Source organism: Tenrec ecaudatus, chromosome 18, assembly GCF_050624435.1.
Source record: "Tenrec ecaudatus isolate mTenEca1 chromosome 18, mTenEca1.hap1, whole genome shotgun sequence".
Taxonomy (NCBI): Eukaryota; Metazoa; Chordata; class Mammalia; order Afrosoricida; family Tenrecidae; genus Tenrec; species Tenrec ecaudatus.
Genome location: NC_134547.1, coordinates 22,378,022 through 22,396,317, shown reverse-complemented (window position 1 = coordinate 22,396,317; position 18,296 = coordinate 22,378,022). Strand labels below are relative to the sequence as shown.

The 18,296-nt window shown below is 39.8% G+C and overlaps 1 protein-coding gene across 4 annotated transcripts in view; it reads left to right on the top strand.

Moving 5' to 3' along the window:
- The window catches only part of LOC142432061 (uncharacterized), a 78,292-nt gene that overhangs the window by 2,336 nt on the left and 57,660 nt on the right, over positions 1–18,296 (top strand). For all 4 annotated transcript variants that reach the window (XM_075537129.1, XM_075537127.1, XM_075537128.1 and 1 more), the window contains exons 2-4: positions 100–160; positions 5,481–5,607; positions 5,864–5,959. In XM_075537129.1, the coding sequence (XP_075393244.1) occupies positions 100–160; positions 5,481–5,607; positions 5,864–5,959 (284 nt within the window). The remainder of the gene's footprint in view (positions 1–99; positions 161–5,480; positions 5,608–5,863; positions 5,960–18,296) is intronic.

The window sequence follows — 18,296 nt, the reverse complement described above, 5'->3', positions numbered from 1 at the left end:
TGCCTAAGTGGCGAAAATTAATGCAAATGTACCTGAGTTATTTTGGGAGATATTCACGTCAAGAATGATTTCTTACATCCTCCATCTCTGCCTTTCCAGGACTCTTCCCAGAGCTCAGAAGAGAGCATCATCTCATTCAAAACTCAAAGCCATGTCTCAGGTGAGATGTTTCCTCTCTCCTTTCTGAAATAGCAACAGCCCCACCCCACGTCTTCCCCCTTGTTTAGGGTGTGTGAACATTTGCTTCCCTGTTCATTCTGGATATTGGACTTTTTTTCATGAAACTGGTTTTCCGTCAGGGTTGCCTGGGGTGAGGAAAACAAGTCACCTAGTGGGTGAAATTTAAGGTAATACTCTCAGGCGGTCTCCTAGGTTGCACTTTTGATTCTCCTTATGGATTCTCCTTATATTTATGGTAGAACTATACTTGTTCACAGTTTCTCTCCAGGCAGATATACTTTAACCCTCCCCAAGGACACATTCTAGCTGGATCCAAGACTCATGTCATTCATCAACGTTCTCAGTCTTCCCCCAGAAGTGCTGCTGGACTAGAAAGTTTATCTTGACATAAACAAGAACATATTACTTGAAGGGATTTACCTTATCTAAACATGGATGTGAGATCTAAGTTGTGAGTAGTTTAGGGGCAGACATGGAAAAACAACCATAGCCACTGACCTAGATTCTACAACAGGATAGGAAGTAGAGCTGAGAGCTCATACGATTAGTTTGTGCCAAGATAACCTGTTTTATGAGCTTGTCAGGTTAGAGATTTGATTGCAATCCTATATAGAAACTGGATTTCACATTCCTCCTCTCTGTCTGTTTCCCCCTACATCTGCCAGCGCCAGGAGAAACCTTTCCAGTATTCCAGGGCCACTATAGACCTCTTTCATTTCTTCTACCTGTGTAGCTGCAGGAGTTAACGGTGCATGTGCATAGTTTGTTACTCAGCTAGAAGTGTAACTTCTGAAATATTCCATCCTTTTGTGTTTGCTTTAAATCGTTTTATTGGCATATACTTCATATGTCATACAATGTAATCGTTCAATCTTATTAAGATTTGTGCTTTCTTCACCACAGTCAATTTCAGGATGTCTTCGTCTCGTACTCTTTGTTGTTAGCTCCCCATTCCCCGTGTCCTCCCCTGCCATGCCTCGAGGCCAGTGGTTCTCAACCTTCCTAATGCTGCGACCCTTTAATATAGTTCTTCATCTGGTAACCCCCAACCATAAAATTATTTTCATTGCTACTTCATAACTGTAATATTGCTACAGTTATGAATGGGACGACCATGTGAAAGGGTCATTTGACCCCCCAAAGGGGTCGCGACCTACAGATTAAAAACCGCCGCTGTAGGCAATTACTGTCTCTTTCAACCTAGCTACTGTCTTCTATCGATCTACCTATCCTAGATTTCAATACAGAAAATCATACAACACACAGACAGGAAGCAAACAGAAATCTAACAACAATGAACAAAACAAATATTTCAATATAAAAAAAACAGAAAATATTAAAAACTGAAAAACTTTAGAATGGATCGAAGGGAGATCAAATGATAAGGTATTACATTTTAATATAAATACATTTGCTATAATCGACTTTAAAATGTTCTCTGTGTAGATAGTAAGGTATTCCCATCCCTGCACTATGATTCATCCTTGTGGGGACCCTGCACATGGATTTGAGACTTCCACTGTTACCTGTAGCCTTCTGCAAACCAGGTGTTCACAGTTTATTTTATTTTACTTCAAAAACACAAAGTCCCGTCCTTTTAATAACAATAAAAAAGTCCAAAAATGGAAAACGTGGGAGCAAGGGAAGAGGCCTCTGGGCCAGGGATGGAGGGAGGCCTGCTCATGTCATCAGGCCCAGCTTCAGGACCCCCCTGAGTATTGCTGTTGCTACGAGATGCAGATTGGTGGGGGTTGGGAGTAGCAGTGATTGTCCTGTGGGACCCACTGTTCCCTTTGGTCAGGGACCCTCCTTCTGAGAGTGATCAACTCTTGCATGCCCCGATCTTGCCCAGCAGGCCAGAGTGAAGGTCTCCGTGGGTTTGTAACTCAGCCAGCAGCTCTTCGACCCCCACTGCATGGTGTCCTCACTCTCCATGTCTAGCAGCGACATCTCCAGCTCGGGGGTGGAGGGGTGGCTCTTCTTCCTGACAATTGTAAAGGCTTGTGACCTGCTCCCGGACTCTCTCCTCCAGGTTGCAGGGCTTCCATTGACATCCCCGCTGCCCCAGCACTCGCCTGTGATCCCAGGAGGGCTCTGAAAGTAGATGAGAGGCCCTGGGCCACCACTGCCCAGTCCGGGCACCAGAGCTGCCAATGCTGCTCCCCAAGCAGAGCTGCTGTCCACCTTGGCAGCTGCCAGGACCACATGCATGCCAGGTCCTTCCCTGAGCCTCTGACTGCAGGCTGGCTCCAGTTAGCTTGACTGCAGACTTGGGTGCCCACTGCTCTGTGGCTCCTGCAATGGCAGGGTTACTGGGGCAGCTGCTGCATGCAGCCTCTGACTGTATTCACAATTTAAGCTCTGATACCATTCCCTCCTTTGGTTTGGGGTTGTATTATTTACAGTCCTTGTATCCCACCAGCTAGTGTGCTTCTTTCATGTGGACTTAGTTGGTGCCTCACCTAGGTGGCTGCTTGAAGATGTTTAAGACCCCAGACACTATTCTTTATGACAGTTGGGCACCATTTTGTTTCTTTGCCGTACTTTAGCACCCGTTATCTTCAGCGATCTCTTCATGGGGGTGAGCATTGAGCAGGACCATATCATAAGAACAGTTATTCTTAGATTGGAGGTAGAATTAAGTGGGAGCCCAAAATTCATTCATATGTGTATGGTTTATATATGTCTCTGGTTCACGTTAGAGATATCATTAACATTTAGTGATAGTGAACATTATAAATCATCTTCTGGGGAAATAATGCCCTTCATAAGAGTATTAGTTTAGCCAATGATAATAGAGTTTAAAGCATTGTTGAGAAAAGGAAATTTTACAAGTATAGGCTGGCTTAAGACCTCAATGCGTGAATTGTTGACTTGTACAGATTAAATTAAGTGACAACATTATTTACACAAACAATGGGAGTTGGTGATGGGCAAAATAACATTCATTCACAAAGGCAGAACCATGCCTATCAAATTAATACATATCAGAAAGCAAGCAGGTCATTAAAATAGTAGATATATAATAGTCCCAAGCCACTGCTCAACAGGCACCCTCAAAGCAACCGAACCAAAGTCCTGCCAATTCCATAAGCTTGAGATAGCAGTCATCTGCTGCTGCTTACACAGGTGTTTCAGCCTTCACAAGTCCAAGGGAGTATGGGTGGGTACCCCCCCAAAATCACCTGGAATTGTACTAAACAGTACAGAACTTTCATAGTATACATTTTTCCCAGTGAGTGAGCATTGAGCAACTTGCTATAAGTTAGTGCACCCAGTGGCATCACCTGGGAAGGTTCTCTGGTCACAGTGAACTTTTTCGTGAAAGTTGTTTTGCTAGAACCTCAGTTTTTGTGATGGGCAATTTAAGAGAACAGCATGCAGCTGTGAAATTTTGTTTCCTGCTTGGGAAAAATGTCAGGGTTACCAGCCCCTAATTCATAATCACAGGTCCAGTAGACGCAATTGTGCAGTGATAATAAGTAAAGATTATAAAGTCATAGCATGAGAGAGAGAATATATAAAGTCATAGCATGAGAGAGAAGAGAGATTGAAATAATGGAGTCATAGTAGCATGCTCCCCTCAGCCTCATTTGAAAGAGAGAGAGATTTATTGCTAACCAAGGCTTTTTTAAATCTCTGGGGATGTACAAGCCCCCTAATTACAGGTGAAGATATATGTGACAGAAAAGGGTTGTGCTATAGGTAATACAGTAATGGGATGGGGGTGATCTAGAGGTATCCATATAATAGGAAGGGGAGGTAATGGGGGTATACATGTGACAAGATTGGCGGATCCTAGATTCAGGATGGCAGCCTAACTTTGGATGTCACTGAGCCGGTTTGACCTGTTCTCTTGCTCTCCATAGAAACCATTATCAGTAGGGTGTGAACCTACCCTACAGGGGCAAGCCTTTAGGGAGAAGTAGCTCATTGTCCTTAACAGCAGGGAGTGGGCCCTACTTGTGGTGGGACCAGACAGTAGTCAGGCAGCTGACTGCCTTCAGGGAGGTAATTTGACAATCATTAACCATTAGCTGCAAGCAGTGTCCTAAGTCTAACATATATATGGGGGAGATGACTTGGGAGAGATCTTTCTGTTTCCCACAGAAAAATACTGCAAATACTGTTAAGATGTTCATTGACCACAGCTTACCAGGACAGCGCTATGGGACAAACTGAAAATATATGAGTGGTTTGCTCATTTCAAAAAAGTGAAATGTTGATTGATGACAAACCTCATTCTGGATGTCCATCAATTTCCCTAGTAGACAAAAATGTAAACTTGTATATTTGGAGTTTGTTCCACCAAGTCAGACTGTTAATCAAACTTTCTATTTAGAGGTTCTGAAAAGATAGTGTAACTGTGTGACAAAAAAGACCTGATTGGTGTCAGACAGTCTGCCACCACAACAATGCACCTGCTCATCCAGCCATCTCAGTGCGCCAGTTTGGGACAAAAAACCCAGCATGCCTCTCTTGTCCCTTTCACCTGACCTTGCTCTATGTGACTTCTTTTTGGGTCCATGAATGAAGAGGTTCATGAAAGGACAGCGTTTTAACGCCACAGAAGAAGTGAAGAAAAAAATGAGGGAGGTGCTGTTAGCCATTTAAACAGATGAGTTTGAATAACATTTCCAGGAATAGAATCACAGATTTGACAAATGGATTAAGTGTACAGGAGAGTACTTTGAAGGTGATAAGGTTATTTTGTTTAAAAAATTTTTAATAATAATTTATAAATTACCAAGGGTGAGGGAGGGAGAGAAAAAGTGAGGAGCTGATACCAAGAGCTCAAGTAGTAAGAAAAGATTTTGAAAATGATGGCAACAAATGTACAAATGTGCTTGGCACAATGTATGGATTGTGATGAGATGTATAAGCCCCCAATAAAAAATTTTTAAATTAAATACATAGCTTTGGAAAAAATTCCGTATTTTAGGGTACCCCTCATATTTTTAGCATGAGATAATAAATTGCAGAAGAATGCATTTTCAGTCATTTTTCTATAACATAGAACAAGAAAACGAGTTTTGACCAGTTAACATATTCAGAATTACGGTTGAGTTGGACAGATAGAACTGCCCCATAGGTCGCCAAAGCTCTTCACGGAAGCAGACTGCTACCTCTTTCTCCTGTGGAGTGGCTGAGGGCTTCAAATCACTGCCCTTTTGGTTAACAGACAAGTACTTTTAACGACTGTGCCTTGGGGCGCCTTTTATGGTCAGAACTAAGTCGCCAATATCTAGTTTCCACCAAGTTCCAGTCACGCGAGAATGAACTGCAGTGTATCCTTACAGGGATCAGTGTCATTCAAGGATGTGACCGTGGACTTCACCCAGGAGGAGTGGCTGCAACTGGCCCCTGCTCAGAAGGCCCTCTACAGGGACGTGATGTTGGAAAACTATTGTCACCTCATTTCTGTGGGTAAGGAAAATTAGACTATTTTTGATACTATTGGTCTCTTTCAAGACTTCTTGAAACATGTGGAACTCTGAATTTTAGGGCTCAGAGGTGATGAATCCCTCTTGTTAGCAGAAAATATGCTCTGCTCATTGCAAGGGATTAGCTTTGGTAAGATGTGGATGTATGCTCATTTGCCACCCTGAAGTTGGATCTTTCTCTTCCTTCAATAGCTCTGGAGCCCAAGCAGCTTAGACCAAGTCTCATTTTTCCTTGTCAGGGGTTCACGTGCCTAAACCCGCCGTGATTCACACGTTAGAACAAGGAGAAGAGCTGTGGACAACAGACAGAGATCATCCACGTTGCACCTACCTAGGTGAGTCTGACTGGATGAAATCCATTAGACGTTAAATCTCACTTTGACATTTAAAAATGTTTTTAGGAAACGGTTTGATACTTTTAAAAACCGTAGTCATCCTAAAAGAAGTAATATCTCCTTGTAGTTTTGCCTTACATCTTCTGAATGGCTAATGATGCTGAGTGTTGTTCGCATCTGTATCTTCTTTCAAGTCCTTTGCTCAATTTTGATTGGGTTATCTTTCTGTGGTGCGTTTGTTAGAGGTCTTTATATATTTTGGATATTAAGCCTTTATATGTAGTTCCCAATCTCTTCACTTTGTTATTAAAGCCCTTTTTTGAAGACAGCTCTTAGGTTCTGACTCAGGTGTCCCTACGTACACAGACTGAAGCACTGCCTGGTCCTGCGCCTTCCTCCCAGATGTCCTGTGTTTGAACCCATTGTTGCAGCCAATGTGCTGATTTACTTTGTGGATCATCTTCCCCTTTTTCATTGACCCTCTTCTTTACCAAGCATGACGGTCTTTTCCAAGAAATGGTCGCTCCCAATAACATGTTCAAAAGACATGAGACAAAGTCTTGCCATCCTTGCTTCTACGGAACATTTTGTTATGCTTCTGGAAAACCTCAGTAGAGTTACCGTTCTTGGCCAACACCATCATACAAAGTAGTCACTGTTTCTGCAGCCTTCTTTATTCGTCCTGTTTTTGCATGCAGACGAAGTGATTAAAAATACTGTGACTTGGTTAAGTTCAACTTAGGTCTCAAAGTGACATCTCTGTACTTTAATCCCTTTTTTAACCCTTAAAATAAGTTCCCCCGCCCCAGCCCTTTAAATAAGTTTTGTGAAACACATTTGCCCAGTGCAATATGTCATTTGATTTCTTGACTGCTACTTTCATAAGTATTAATTATGGATCCAAGCAAAATTCAATCCTTGTCAACCTGAATCATCTCTGTTTATCATAATGCTCCTTATTGGTTACGTGATGAGGATTTTTGTCTTCTTTAAATTGAGGTGTAACCCACACTGAAGGCTATAGCCCTTGATCTTCATCAAGTTTTTCAAGTTCTCTTTGTTTTCAACTAGAGCGATTAACAATCTTTCAGGTTGTTAATGAGCCTTCAATCCCGATACTACATTTTTCTTCCCATGATCCTGCTTCCTGTGTTATTTGCTCAGCATCTAGATGGAAGGAGTCTAGTGAAAGGCTAGAACCCTGGTGCACATCCTAATTGTAAACAACACAGTGTCCCCTTGTTCAAACAACTTCCTCCATGTATAACTTCTGCATGAGTACAGTTGTCCTCTGGAATTACCTTTCTTGACCTGGTTATATATAAGATGTTGAACACAGGGCGTGAGATCTTTAAAGTGACTGTCCATAGCTGAATTCCATGCCTCTAAAATCTGAATTTTAGTTTTGAGTATCACTATTCGTATGTAAGTTCTTTCCTTGTTTGTCTTTTATTTATAGATATGTTGGCTGTTGTTACTTTACCAAATGCTTTGTAGTATAGTTTCAATACCTAGAAATCTTATAAGTGTGAAGTTCCTGGAACCCTAACAAAGTATAAACCCCAATCAAGGATGACTCGTGAAGTTTCATCAAGCCCTTTTCAAGTTAGTCCCTCAGTCTAAAATGCTCACAGTTGTGATTTATAACAATGTATTTTAATTTTCTCTATTTCAGACTTCACATTGCTTGAACTCATGTTAGTGTCTCAGAAATTCATATTTTTTTGTATGTACAGTTACCTTTGTTGAATAGTACTCCGGCATATAAATAAATATACAAGTGATATGTATATCTTGTCTTGATGGACATTTGGGTTGATTCCAGATTTATAGGCATATACTTTTATTTTCCCACAGAAAACACCTACTGATGGTATTGTTGGTTCATAGGGCAGGTATCTGCTTAGGTGTTTTTAGAAACTGCCATGTCAGCCTTGAGTATTATGCTCATAGGATTCAAGTAAAAATTCAATAAGAGCATGAGGAGGCAGTGGGTTTATGTTACTGGAGCAGGAGAAACAGAGGAGTGTAGCATGGTTGCGTAACTCAAATAATACAGTCAGTATTACTTAAGGGTACATTTGGAGACTGTTCAATTGGTGCGTGCTTTGCCATGTATATGCTCAACGACAGCACCAAAGTAAACTAGAACCAAAGAAAGTTAGTAATACTATTTTGTACTTTCGCCAATAATAGGAGAATTACGGTTATCCTACCGTCTTTCCTACCGTGATATTATCAGCATTTTCTTTTCAATCATTTTGAAGACTATGGTACTATGTCTTCAGTTGCTATTGAGATTCATGACCAGTGATGCTGAGAATATTTTCAAGTGCTTGTTATTCTTTGGAGGTGTCTGTTCAAATACGTTCATCCATTTCTGTTGGACAGTGTACATTTTTTTCTTGGGTGCTAGAAATTCTTTACATATTCCGTATAGAAGCATTTTTGCCCAATATATGCATTTCAAATATTGCCCCTTGCCTTTGTCTTCCCTATTCATTTTAATAGCTGAGCACAAGTTATTAACTTGGATGAAATTCAATTTATCATTTTTTCCTTCAAACAATATTTGCCTGCTCTTAGGTTTTGAAGATCCCTCTATTTTCTAAAACTTTTTTCCTTCGATGATTAGTTCTCTGATCCATTTTGTGTTAAGTTTGTGAATGGAGGGGTGTTTTTATCTTCTTCCATGTAGTCATCAATATGTTGAAGCATACTTTGTTGAAATGAACTTTTTGTTGATCTTGTTGAAAATTATTTCAATCTATTTGTTTCAGTTTATGACAGTGAGGCAAAAATCCTGCTTTTAGGATTCTGTTCATTTACACATAAGTTTATTCCAAATAAAGCATATTTTCACATGTCTGGGATCAGTGCATGGCTCCAAAAGCTCTCTCAGTAATAACACTTGTCTTAATCTCATTAGAATGCTTTACCAAAAAAAATAACTGATCCCATGGAAATCTATTTTAAGGTGAGGATTAATGTCAATTTTTAACAAAACTCAAGTAGGCAACTTCCCAAATTATTGAAAGTTTGCAGCAAGTTTACAGGAATGCTGCATTTTGAGAAGATTTCGGAAGACCAGAAGATGAAACAAGAGAGGGACAGCCATCAGCCTCAATGAATCAGAACTGTGACTGAAGTCTGCATGGAAGAAGACTATAGATTGCCTGCCATTAACGTGATCGCTATTGACGTTGGGATCTTACAGGTTCAGAATTTTCAAATTCAAACAAGCATTTTAACATCAGCAAGCATTACACGAAGATCAGCTAGCTCAAAGAGATGATCTTTCCATCAGTCTTGTAAGCAGAATCAGAGATAATGAAGATGATTTTAAGGAAGGAATTGGAACTGGGGAGAAGCCTTGGGTATACCAGTACAACCCAGAGGGAAAGGTCCAGTCACAAAATTGATTTTAAAAGGGATCTGTTGGGCTAGTTCAATTCAAAACAGAGGTGTGGCAACTGTGTTTGGAACCCCAAAGGGGTGATCTTGGTAGATTTTCTTGAAGGATAAGTGAGCCTCAGGGAAGAAGTTTTAAGAAAATTGAAAATTCTATTGATGAGGGAAAGGCCAGGAAAGTTGTGCTGAGGAATTTTTTCATAATAACAGCGCACCTACTCCTTCTTTGCGAGCGGTTTGTCTTATGACAATTTCGTTGAGAAACCTTCTTCCATTGGCTTTACATCTCTGATCTTGCCTGACTGAACCTCAGAGAACACTGAAATGGAACATGATTTTAGTTGTTTGAGAATATCGAGACTACTCTTTTGATGTATTCTAAACTGAAAAGCACAGAATTCTCTGAGGAAGGATTAGAGAACTCAAAACACCCTCACAAGTGTATAGACCTACATGGAGCTGGTCGAAAAACAAGAACTTTACATTTTGAGTTTTTGTTTAAAGATTTCTTTTGTAGCGATATTTTTTTCACTTACCTTTACATCTCTGATCTCTATACTTTCCTCTATGTTTTTAGTTCTTATGCCAATATAGCCTACTTTTAAATTATTATAACATTAAGAAAAGTCTAGAATTCAGTTAGAGCTTTTACTTTTAAGAATGGCTTCAGTGGAAAGAAGAAAGCGTTTAAAATCAGATTTTTCTAGTTTGGAAAAATTTGGACTGAAAAATGGGTTCTCAGCGCAGAAGTTACTGAAATCTTTGCCCCTTTCTCTAGTTGTTGAGCAGCCTTTGCCCACGGCTCTCGTTTTCTCTTTCTTCGGGCTTCTTGTAGTCTTTCCTGCAGAAGTGCTGTTCACCAAGGGGCTGAGGGAAGTTTATACCCACTCTGGGCCTTTTCTGTGACTCCTCCACTTTAGGGTCTTGTCCGTAATTTACAGCCATGTGGTAGCCCTGAACTGCACCCTCTGACCCCTTTGCGCAGGACACCTGCTTTCTCCTGAGAGCCATCCCTGTTGTGCTGCATGAACTACTGAGGACAAACAGTGGGAAAGCTGCAGATATGTGGATCTAGTCAGGTGTGACTGCTGTCTTTCAAAGTGGACTTCAAAGAGGTTCAAACTGGTGCAGTCAAGGTTGATGAAGTAAAATTGAAATAGACCTCACTTTTTAAAGAGGGTCAAGTGGAATGGTAACTGGAGTGGAGAAAATTGTTGATCAAAGCCCTGAAATAAGAGAATTGGAAAAGGTGCGATGAGCCCTTCTCCAGCATCTTGAGATTGGAGTATTGCCAGGATTGTGGGAAGGGGCACACCTGTAAGTTACCATGATTAGCCACCATGGTTGAGCTAACTTTTGTTAGTTTGCCATCTAGAAACCCCCTCTTAGAGATCAAGGGCACGAATAAGCATATTATACAGTAGGCAAATCTCTTGATTGGCAAAGAAGGTGGTTCTTGTTTTTAGCAGGGTGTATTTTTCCTGTTCTGGTTAACATTCCAGTTTAACTTACATTTTACAGCTTCAGGCCTGTTTTTGTTTTGTTTCATTTATCATAACTGAACCAGAAAGAACCCCCATTTCAAAGGTTGTATCCACTCCAGTTTCTGCCCTTTTCGGTCATTCTTTAATATAATGTCATCAAACAATTTGTTCTGAACAGTGGGGTCAAGGTTATAATCCACAGGGGGTCATTTTCATACTTGCTCTTTTGCTATTATTTTAATCTGCCTGGTGATGCCAGCAAGTCTAAAAATGTCTATCTTGTGACTTTTTCATGCTTTTAAAGTGATTCCAAAAAATAAAGCGATTAAAGATTTAAAAGCGCTTTACGTGTATGAGTGCAGGCTCTCATACCTATGAGAAATTTAAATAGAAATTATAAAAATATTCACCAATTTAAAACAATGCTCTATGAAAGATTGACATTGAAAGACTATTTTTACCTCAAAGGTTTTATTTTTTAAAATAATAATGAGAAAAGTAGCCTATTTTTCATAGGTTCCCAAAATTACCAGATTTACTATCCCTATTCTAGAAAAAAAAAATTACTCAGTGCTCCACTGGTAATTAAAAACTGCTTTTGCAGTCCCTCCTGGATCATTCCAGCACCCACCAAAGGGCAGTATTGCCCACTTTGGGAAACACTATTTTCCATTATTGAAAATATAGTCTTTAATTTGAAAGAAGACATCTGATTTTCACTGACTGCTTTGAATCTGTTGTAATAGATCATTTTAATAGAATTATATGAAGAAAGTTTATCCTTACAATCTATGTCATTTGAAAAGATGTGAGTATTTTAATAATATTCTTAGATATACTGGATATTCTTTGATAGAACAACTTAAGTGTTCATTTTTTAGCGCTTTGTTGCAATATAAGATCTGAAACTATAACAATGAACTTTTGTACCTTGTTAACATAAAAATTCATCCTTTTGTAACATATATTGGTCCTTTGCAAAATATCCGCTAACTGATTTACGTAAATCTGTATGTTGACACATTTCTCTGTGCATTAAAATGAAAAAGCAACCCGCATGTGTTAGTACCAACAGGATCTTTCTTACCATCAGAAACTTAAGTATTCGGGCCCCGACAAGCTCACGGTGGCAAATACAGGCTTTACAACATGAAAGCTTGGATTGTATAATTGGCAACCAATATCGAGAGATATTTTCCTTGAAGCAACTAACTCCCGCTGTTTGTTTTCAAGAAAATGTCTACCACCTACTCAGATCTGAATAAACTAGTCAGCCGTACTTTTAAGTAAAAATGCTACTCCACAAAATAGACAGTCTGTTCTCAATTCAAGTAATTGCACAAGTATTTTTCCTCTTGAAAGACGTTATACTGTAATGTATTAAAGGGTTGCAATGAGCCAGAATTGACTCAATGGCAGTATAGTGTGCATCAAAAAGTGCCTTATGGGCACTTGTTTTTTTAAATCATTTTATTGGGGGCTCAAACAGCTCTTATCACAATCCATACATCCATCATGTCAAGCACATTTGTACATAGGTTGCCATCATTTGTTTCAAAATTTTATTTCTACTTGAGCCCTTGGTATCACCTCATTTCCCCCTCCCCCACCCTCCCTCCTTCATGTTCCCTTGATAATTTGTAAAAAAAATTCCATGTCTTACACTGACCGATGTTTCCCTTTACACGCTGTTCTGTTGTCCATCCCCCTGAGAGAAGGTTATCAGTAGATCATTGATATCGGTTCCCTTTCTCCCCTGACCTTCCCCTTACCCTCCTGGTATCGCTACTCTCATTATTGGTCCTGATGGGTTTATCTGTCCTGGATTCCCTGTGTTTCCAGCACTTATCTGTACCAGTGTACATGCTCTGGTCTAGCTGGATTTGTAAGGTAGAATTAGGGTCATGATAGTGTGGGTGAGGAAGCATTAAAGAACTAGAAGAAAGATGTATGTTTCATCAGTGCTATACTGCACCCTGACTGGCTCATCTCTTCCTTGTGACCCTTCTGTAAGGGGATATCCAATTGTCTACAGATGAGTTTTGGGTCTCCACTTCATACTCTCCCTCATTCACAATGATATGATTTTTTTTCTGTGTCTTTGATGCCTGATACCTGATCCCATCAATACCTCATGATCACACAGGCTGGTATGCTTCTTCCATGTGGGCTTTGTTGCTCCTCAGCTAGATCACCACTTGTATATCTTCAAGCCTTTAAGACCCCAGACGGTATATCTTTTGATAGCCGAGCACCATCAGCTTTCTTCACCACATTTGCTGATGCACCCATTTTGTCTTCAATGATCATAAGGGGAAGGTGAGCATCACAGAATGCCAAGTTATTAGAACAAAGTGCTCTTGTCTTGAGGGAGTACTTAAGTGGATGCCCAATTATGTGCCCTTCTTAATGTACACAGAATATTTAAAAATATGTACTTAAGGTGGAAGATTTAATAAAATAAGTGATTTTTTTCTGGTTTATTTTTATTTATATCTTAAAAATCATTTTATTAGGAGCTCATACAACTCTTAATGCAATCCATATATACATCGATTGTGTAAAGCACATTTGTACATTCATTGCCCTCATCATTCTCAAAACATTTGCTCTCCACCTAAGCCCCTGGCATCAGCTCCTCATTTTTCCCCTCCCTTCCACTTACCCCTCCCTCATGAAACCTTGATAATTTCCAAATTAATGTCTGACGGCCATGTGGTCCTCTCTGTGGACTGGCTTCTCTAATCTGGAACATCATCCTTAAGGCCTGGAGGGCCAGGATGTGCTCCACTCCCTCCTCCTCCACCTTCATTTGCTCCCGTGTGCTCCAATCAGATATGTCCCTCTCCCAGAGCTGCAGATTCAATGTGGTCCTTTGAAATAAATTCTTCTGGGCAGAGGGGCAGGTGTCTTTCTGGTTTATTAAGAACTAAAGTGAAACTTTCTTTTTCCCTGTGTGTGGTTGTTTAAAATAAAGTGATTACTCTTAAAGATTGGTGCCAATTCTTTAAAATTTGCTGAGGTGACAGAATTTTACTCAATATCAAACTGGCAGGATCTCACTTTGCTTACAAGGGGGGGAAATCAACAAAATCAACAGCCCCAAACTGATTCCAGTGAAGCAGAAGCATGTTTCCACCTGCCAACTTTTCTACCAGCTCTGACACCAACCGCCCCTCCAGTAGTGCACTCTCCTTCTCTGCTGGCTTTGATAAATCGTTGCAGTGGCCACCCGCAACCGATGAACCATACTCACCTAATAGCTTTAGTAGGGAAGTAATAGCTGGCAATTGAGCTTCAGGAATGATCAGCTTTTCGCAAGACGGCTTCTTTTCACCTATGCCCACTGGCATACCCAAGCCCAGCTTCCTGACCCTTATCCTGCTTGGGAATTTGTTACAAGGTTCTCTTACCTCTACTGACAGTGACTAATTAGAGGAAGATCCTCAGTGAGAAGAATCGACTGAGTGGGTGCAACAATGGGCTCAGACATAGCAATAATTGTGAGCGTGGCACAAGATCAGGCAGTGCTTTGTTCGGTTATACATGCAGTGGCTGAGTTGGAGCCACCTTGAAGACACCTAGCAATACTAGAGGCACCCCATTCCATCAGCACGCATGTTCCCAGAAGACAGTTAGCTTTCTTGCTTCATGGGCTGGGAAGCCCACTACTCTTTCTTGTGCCGGTCTAGGTTCTGTTGCTTCTGCTGCCACCACTTCTTTGCTGTTGCCCCTTGCCATCTTTAGCATCACAGATCTTTCTTGAATCAAAGAGATTTCGCACATCAACTCAAGTCCAAAGGACAGGCTCCTCTTCTGGCTGTTCTTCTTTGATGGTAGTGAAATCCCTTCTTCACTTCCCAGATGGCTCATTTTGAGATTGGCGCAATGGCAAAATCAGGGTTCCATATACCTTATTTGTATGGCACTCTCTCCCCACGGGTACCGTGTACCACATTTCCATTATTAACTAGATATCCAGTCCCGAGTCCACCGCTTGTCTGTCAGTGTGTCATACTGTGATGGCTGGTGTGTTGTTTTAGTGCTGGAACCTGTGTCACTGGTATTTAAAAAGCCAGTAGGGTCACCAGAGCAAACAGGTTTGCATAGAGTTTCCAGACTTAGAACAGACAGCAAAGAAGGACTCGGCTCCCCACTTCAGAGGAAAGAGCCACTGAAAACCGTCTGCATAGTTAGAAACACCGTCAATACTGAAGGTGTGACAAATGGAAGCAGGACATAGTCCGAGATCGTGCCGGAAGACGGTCCCCTCGGGTCCGAGGGCCCTTGAAATGTGACTGAGGAGATGATTTCGTGGAGTGGAGTCAGTCATGGTGACATGAGGAGGGTAAAGCCTGTGGGACTAGAGTCGTCGGCATCTTAATTGGCTGATTGCGCATGCCTCATGGTAAGGAAAAATAGTGGCTAAAAGCTGCTAATGATTGGAACGTGGAATGTGTGGAAATAGGAACCTAGGAAAATTGGAACTGGTCAAAAAATGAAATGCATAAAGATTGCTATCTTAGGCATTAGTGAAATGAAATGGACTCTGGTATTGGTGATTTTGAGATAGAAAATCCCATGATACACGATGCAGGGATTCATACAATCAAGAGGGATGGCATGGCATTCATTGCCAAATGAATGTTTGTGATAGGATTGTTTCTATCCGCCTTCAAGGAAATTCAGTGAATACAACTATTATTCAATAATGTGCACAAACCACAAAAGTTAATGTTGACGAAATTGAATAATTCTACCAACATCAGTCAGAAACTGGTCAAACATACCATCAAGGTGCATTGACAATTATTGGCAATTAATTGAATAATTAAAGCAAAAGGTGGAAACAAAAAGGAGCAGTAATTGGAAAATGTGATCTTAGTGATAGAAATGAAGCTAGAGATCACATGATAGAATTTTGCAAAACCCACGACGAGGTTATAGCAAATAGATTTTTTTTCAACAACACAAAAAGCTATTATGCACAGTACTTCTCCAGATAGAATACACAGAAATCAAATTGATGAAATGATGGAGCAGCTCAATATCAGCGACTAAAACCAGACCAGGGCTGACTGTGGAACAGACCATCAATTGCTCATATATAAGTTCAGGATAAAGCTGAAGAAAATGAAGGCAAATCCACAAGAGCTAAAATACAACCTTGAGTCAATCCCACCTGAATTTCCAGAACATCAAGAATAGATTTGATGCATCGAACACTAATGACAGAACTCCTGAGGAGCTGTGGGAAGACATGAAGAACATCATTCATGAAGAAAGAAAAAGGTCATTAAAAAGGAAAGAAATGAAAGATCAAAGTGGATGTTCTCTTTCTCTATTGTTTTCATTTATAATAGTGATATACTGTGTCTCTTTAGAGCTTCCTTTCACCATTTCAGTTCTCTGTCTTAAATTTCTATATTTAGGAATTTTAAGATATATTAAAAAATAAAAAGGAAAATCTCATCCAGTTTATATTTTCCTTAGTTTTCAGAAAGATTCGTCGATTCTTTTATTTGTTTTCTATATTCAGTTTCATATCTCATTTTACCACAAGACCTGTAGACAGATTTTAAAATCCATATGCCTTAGGCCAAATGATAACTTTAGAATCCTCATTTCTTCCCAGCAAGCTTGTGCTTCATACCATGCTGCGTTGTTAGGTCCCGCAGACATCGTTGTTGGTTTGACAAACCATGGCCTGCATAGGGACACTCATTCTCATTCTTTACCTCTGAGTGCTTTTCCCCCATCACTTTCTCTTGGTCAAGACATGAATATTGGTTGAAGAAATGAATTTTGTTTCATTAGGCTCTCCTTGGTGTCTTTCTGTGGTGTCCTTAACGGAATGTTCTTCCATTCTTTATAAAAACCTAATACGCCCACGTGCAATAACCTATTTTCCAGTTATGATTTGTTTATATAACTTTCAGATGGATATGTTCAGCTTATTTTTCCCACTTGCACTCTAGTGATTTATTTTAATATACCTAAAGAGAAACATCACTAAATTATCTCACCCTTTTGGTTAGCAATATTATAAGTACTAGTTGTTATTTTAATATTAACCTTTTTATTGCAATATCCTTTTCTTCTGATACTTAAACAATCTCATTGCCACTGACATATTCCAAAACAAGAGTCATATTATTACATGTATCTAGTGCTGTATTTACTGTTTGGATTTGCCATAAATTTTCCCAGTTCTTTCATTTGATACTAACAATATATTATTAGTAAATACTATTTAGATATTTTCTGTTTCAAGGGCTTACAGAATAAACCCTCTCTGGTAATTTCAGATGTATTTCAGTGACAAAGAATTTGCTAATCTCTGTATGTTGGCATTTCCTACAGTATACCATACAATTGGTTTTATTCTTCTATTATTTCAGATATTATATGTTTGTCATAGATACTACATATTCTTTAGTTAACAGATCATGTTTTACTTACTCTATAAAATGTTCCTTGACTACACTGGATCATGTTTACCCTTACCCCGCACCACACACATTCCCATTCTACTGTCTGTAACCATGAACAAACGGAAACTCAGATATAATCTCAATTTGCTACCCATTTAAACATTGTTTTTATCTGAGGCTTCTTTTCCTATCTGGAAAATTCCCCCCAAATAAGGTCCTCTCTTTACTCAAGGCTTTGGACCTGTTTTTCCTGGATCAATTGTGGCCAAAGAAGTAAAACTAGAATGTATTTGTAAAATGTAAGTGAACTAGAATGATAACCAGAATAGAGAAAATTGCAAGTGAATGCCCTGCTAAAACCTTGAGTCTTTAAAAACAGGGCCAGTGTTCATGAATACATAGCATCCAAAGAGTGGGAAACAGCACGACCTAGTTCAAAGATGCCAACCGACCTATCCTAGTAATAATTACTCGCCAGCATCAGAATCCTCCAAGGGCTCCCTATGCCTCTTCCAAGTCACCTAACCCAAGACTTCACCTTATAATTTTTCCTGTTCTGGTTATTACTCCTCATCACTAAAAATGTTTAAATTTATTTTTTTTAAAAATGTTTAAATTTGGATCTATTCTGATTTTTGCTTCATTAGCTATAACTGAACCAGTGTGAAGCCCTCCTTTTACTTTTCCCATCTAATTTGTTACAGAGACTAAATATTTAAGAGTTTACCTCATTGATTGTCTGTGATAGCATGCAAGGAAGACATCTTTCTCATCCATTCAGAAATCATTTCCTCGGCATTTACATCTCTTCACCTGGAATAACAATGCATTAATGTAAAAACAGAAGAATTCAAAGGATATAAATTCACTCCCGTTGAGTCAATTCCAACTCATAGCAACCCAATAGAACAGGACAGAATTGCCTCTGGGAGTTTTTGAGACTAATTCTTTATGAGAGTAGAAAGCCTTGTCTTTCTTCTTGAGAGTAGCTGGTGTTTTCAAACTACT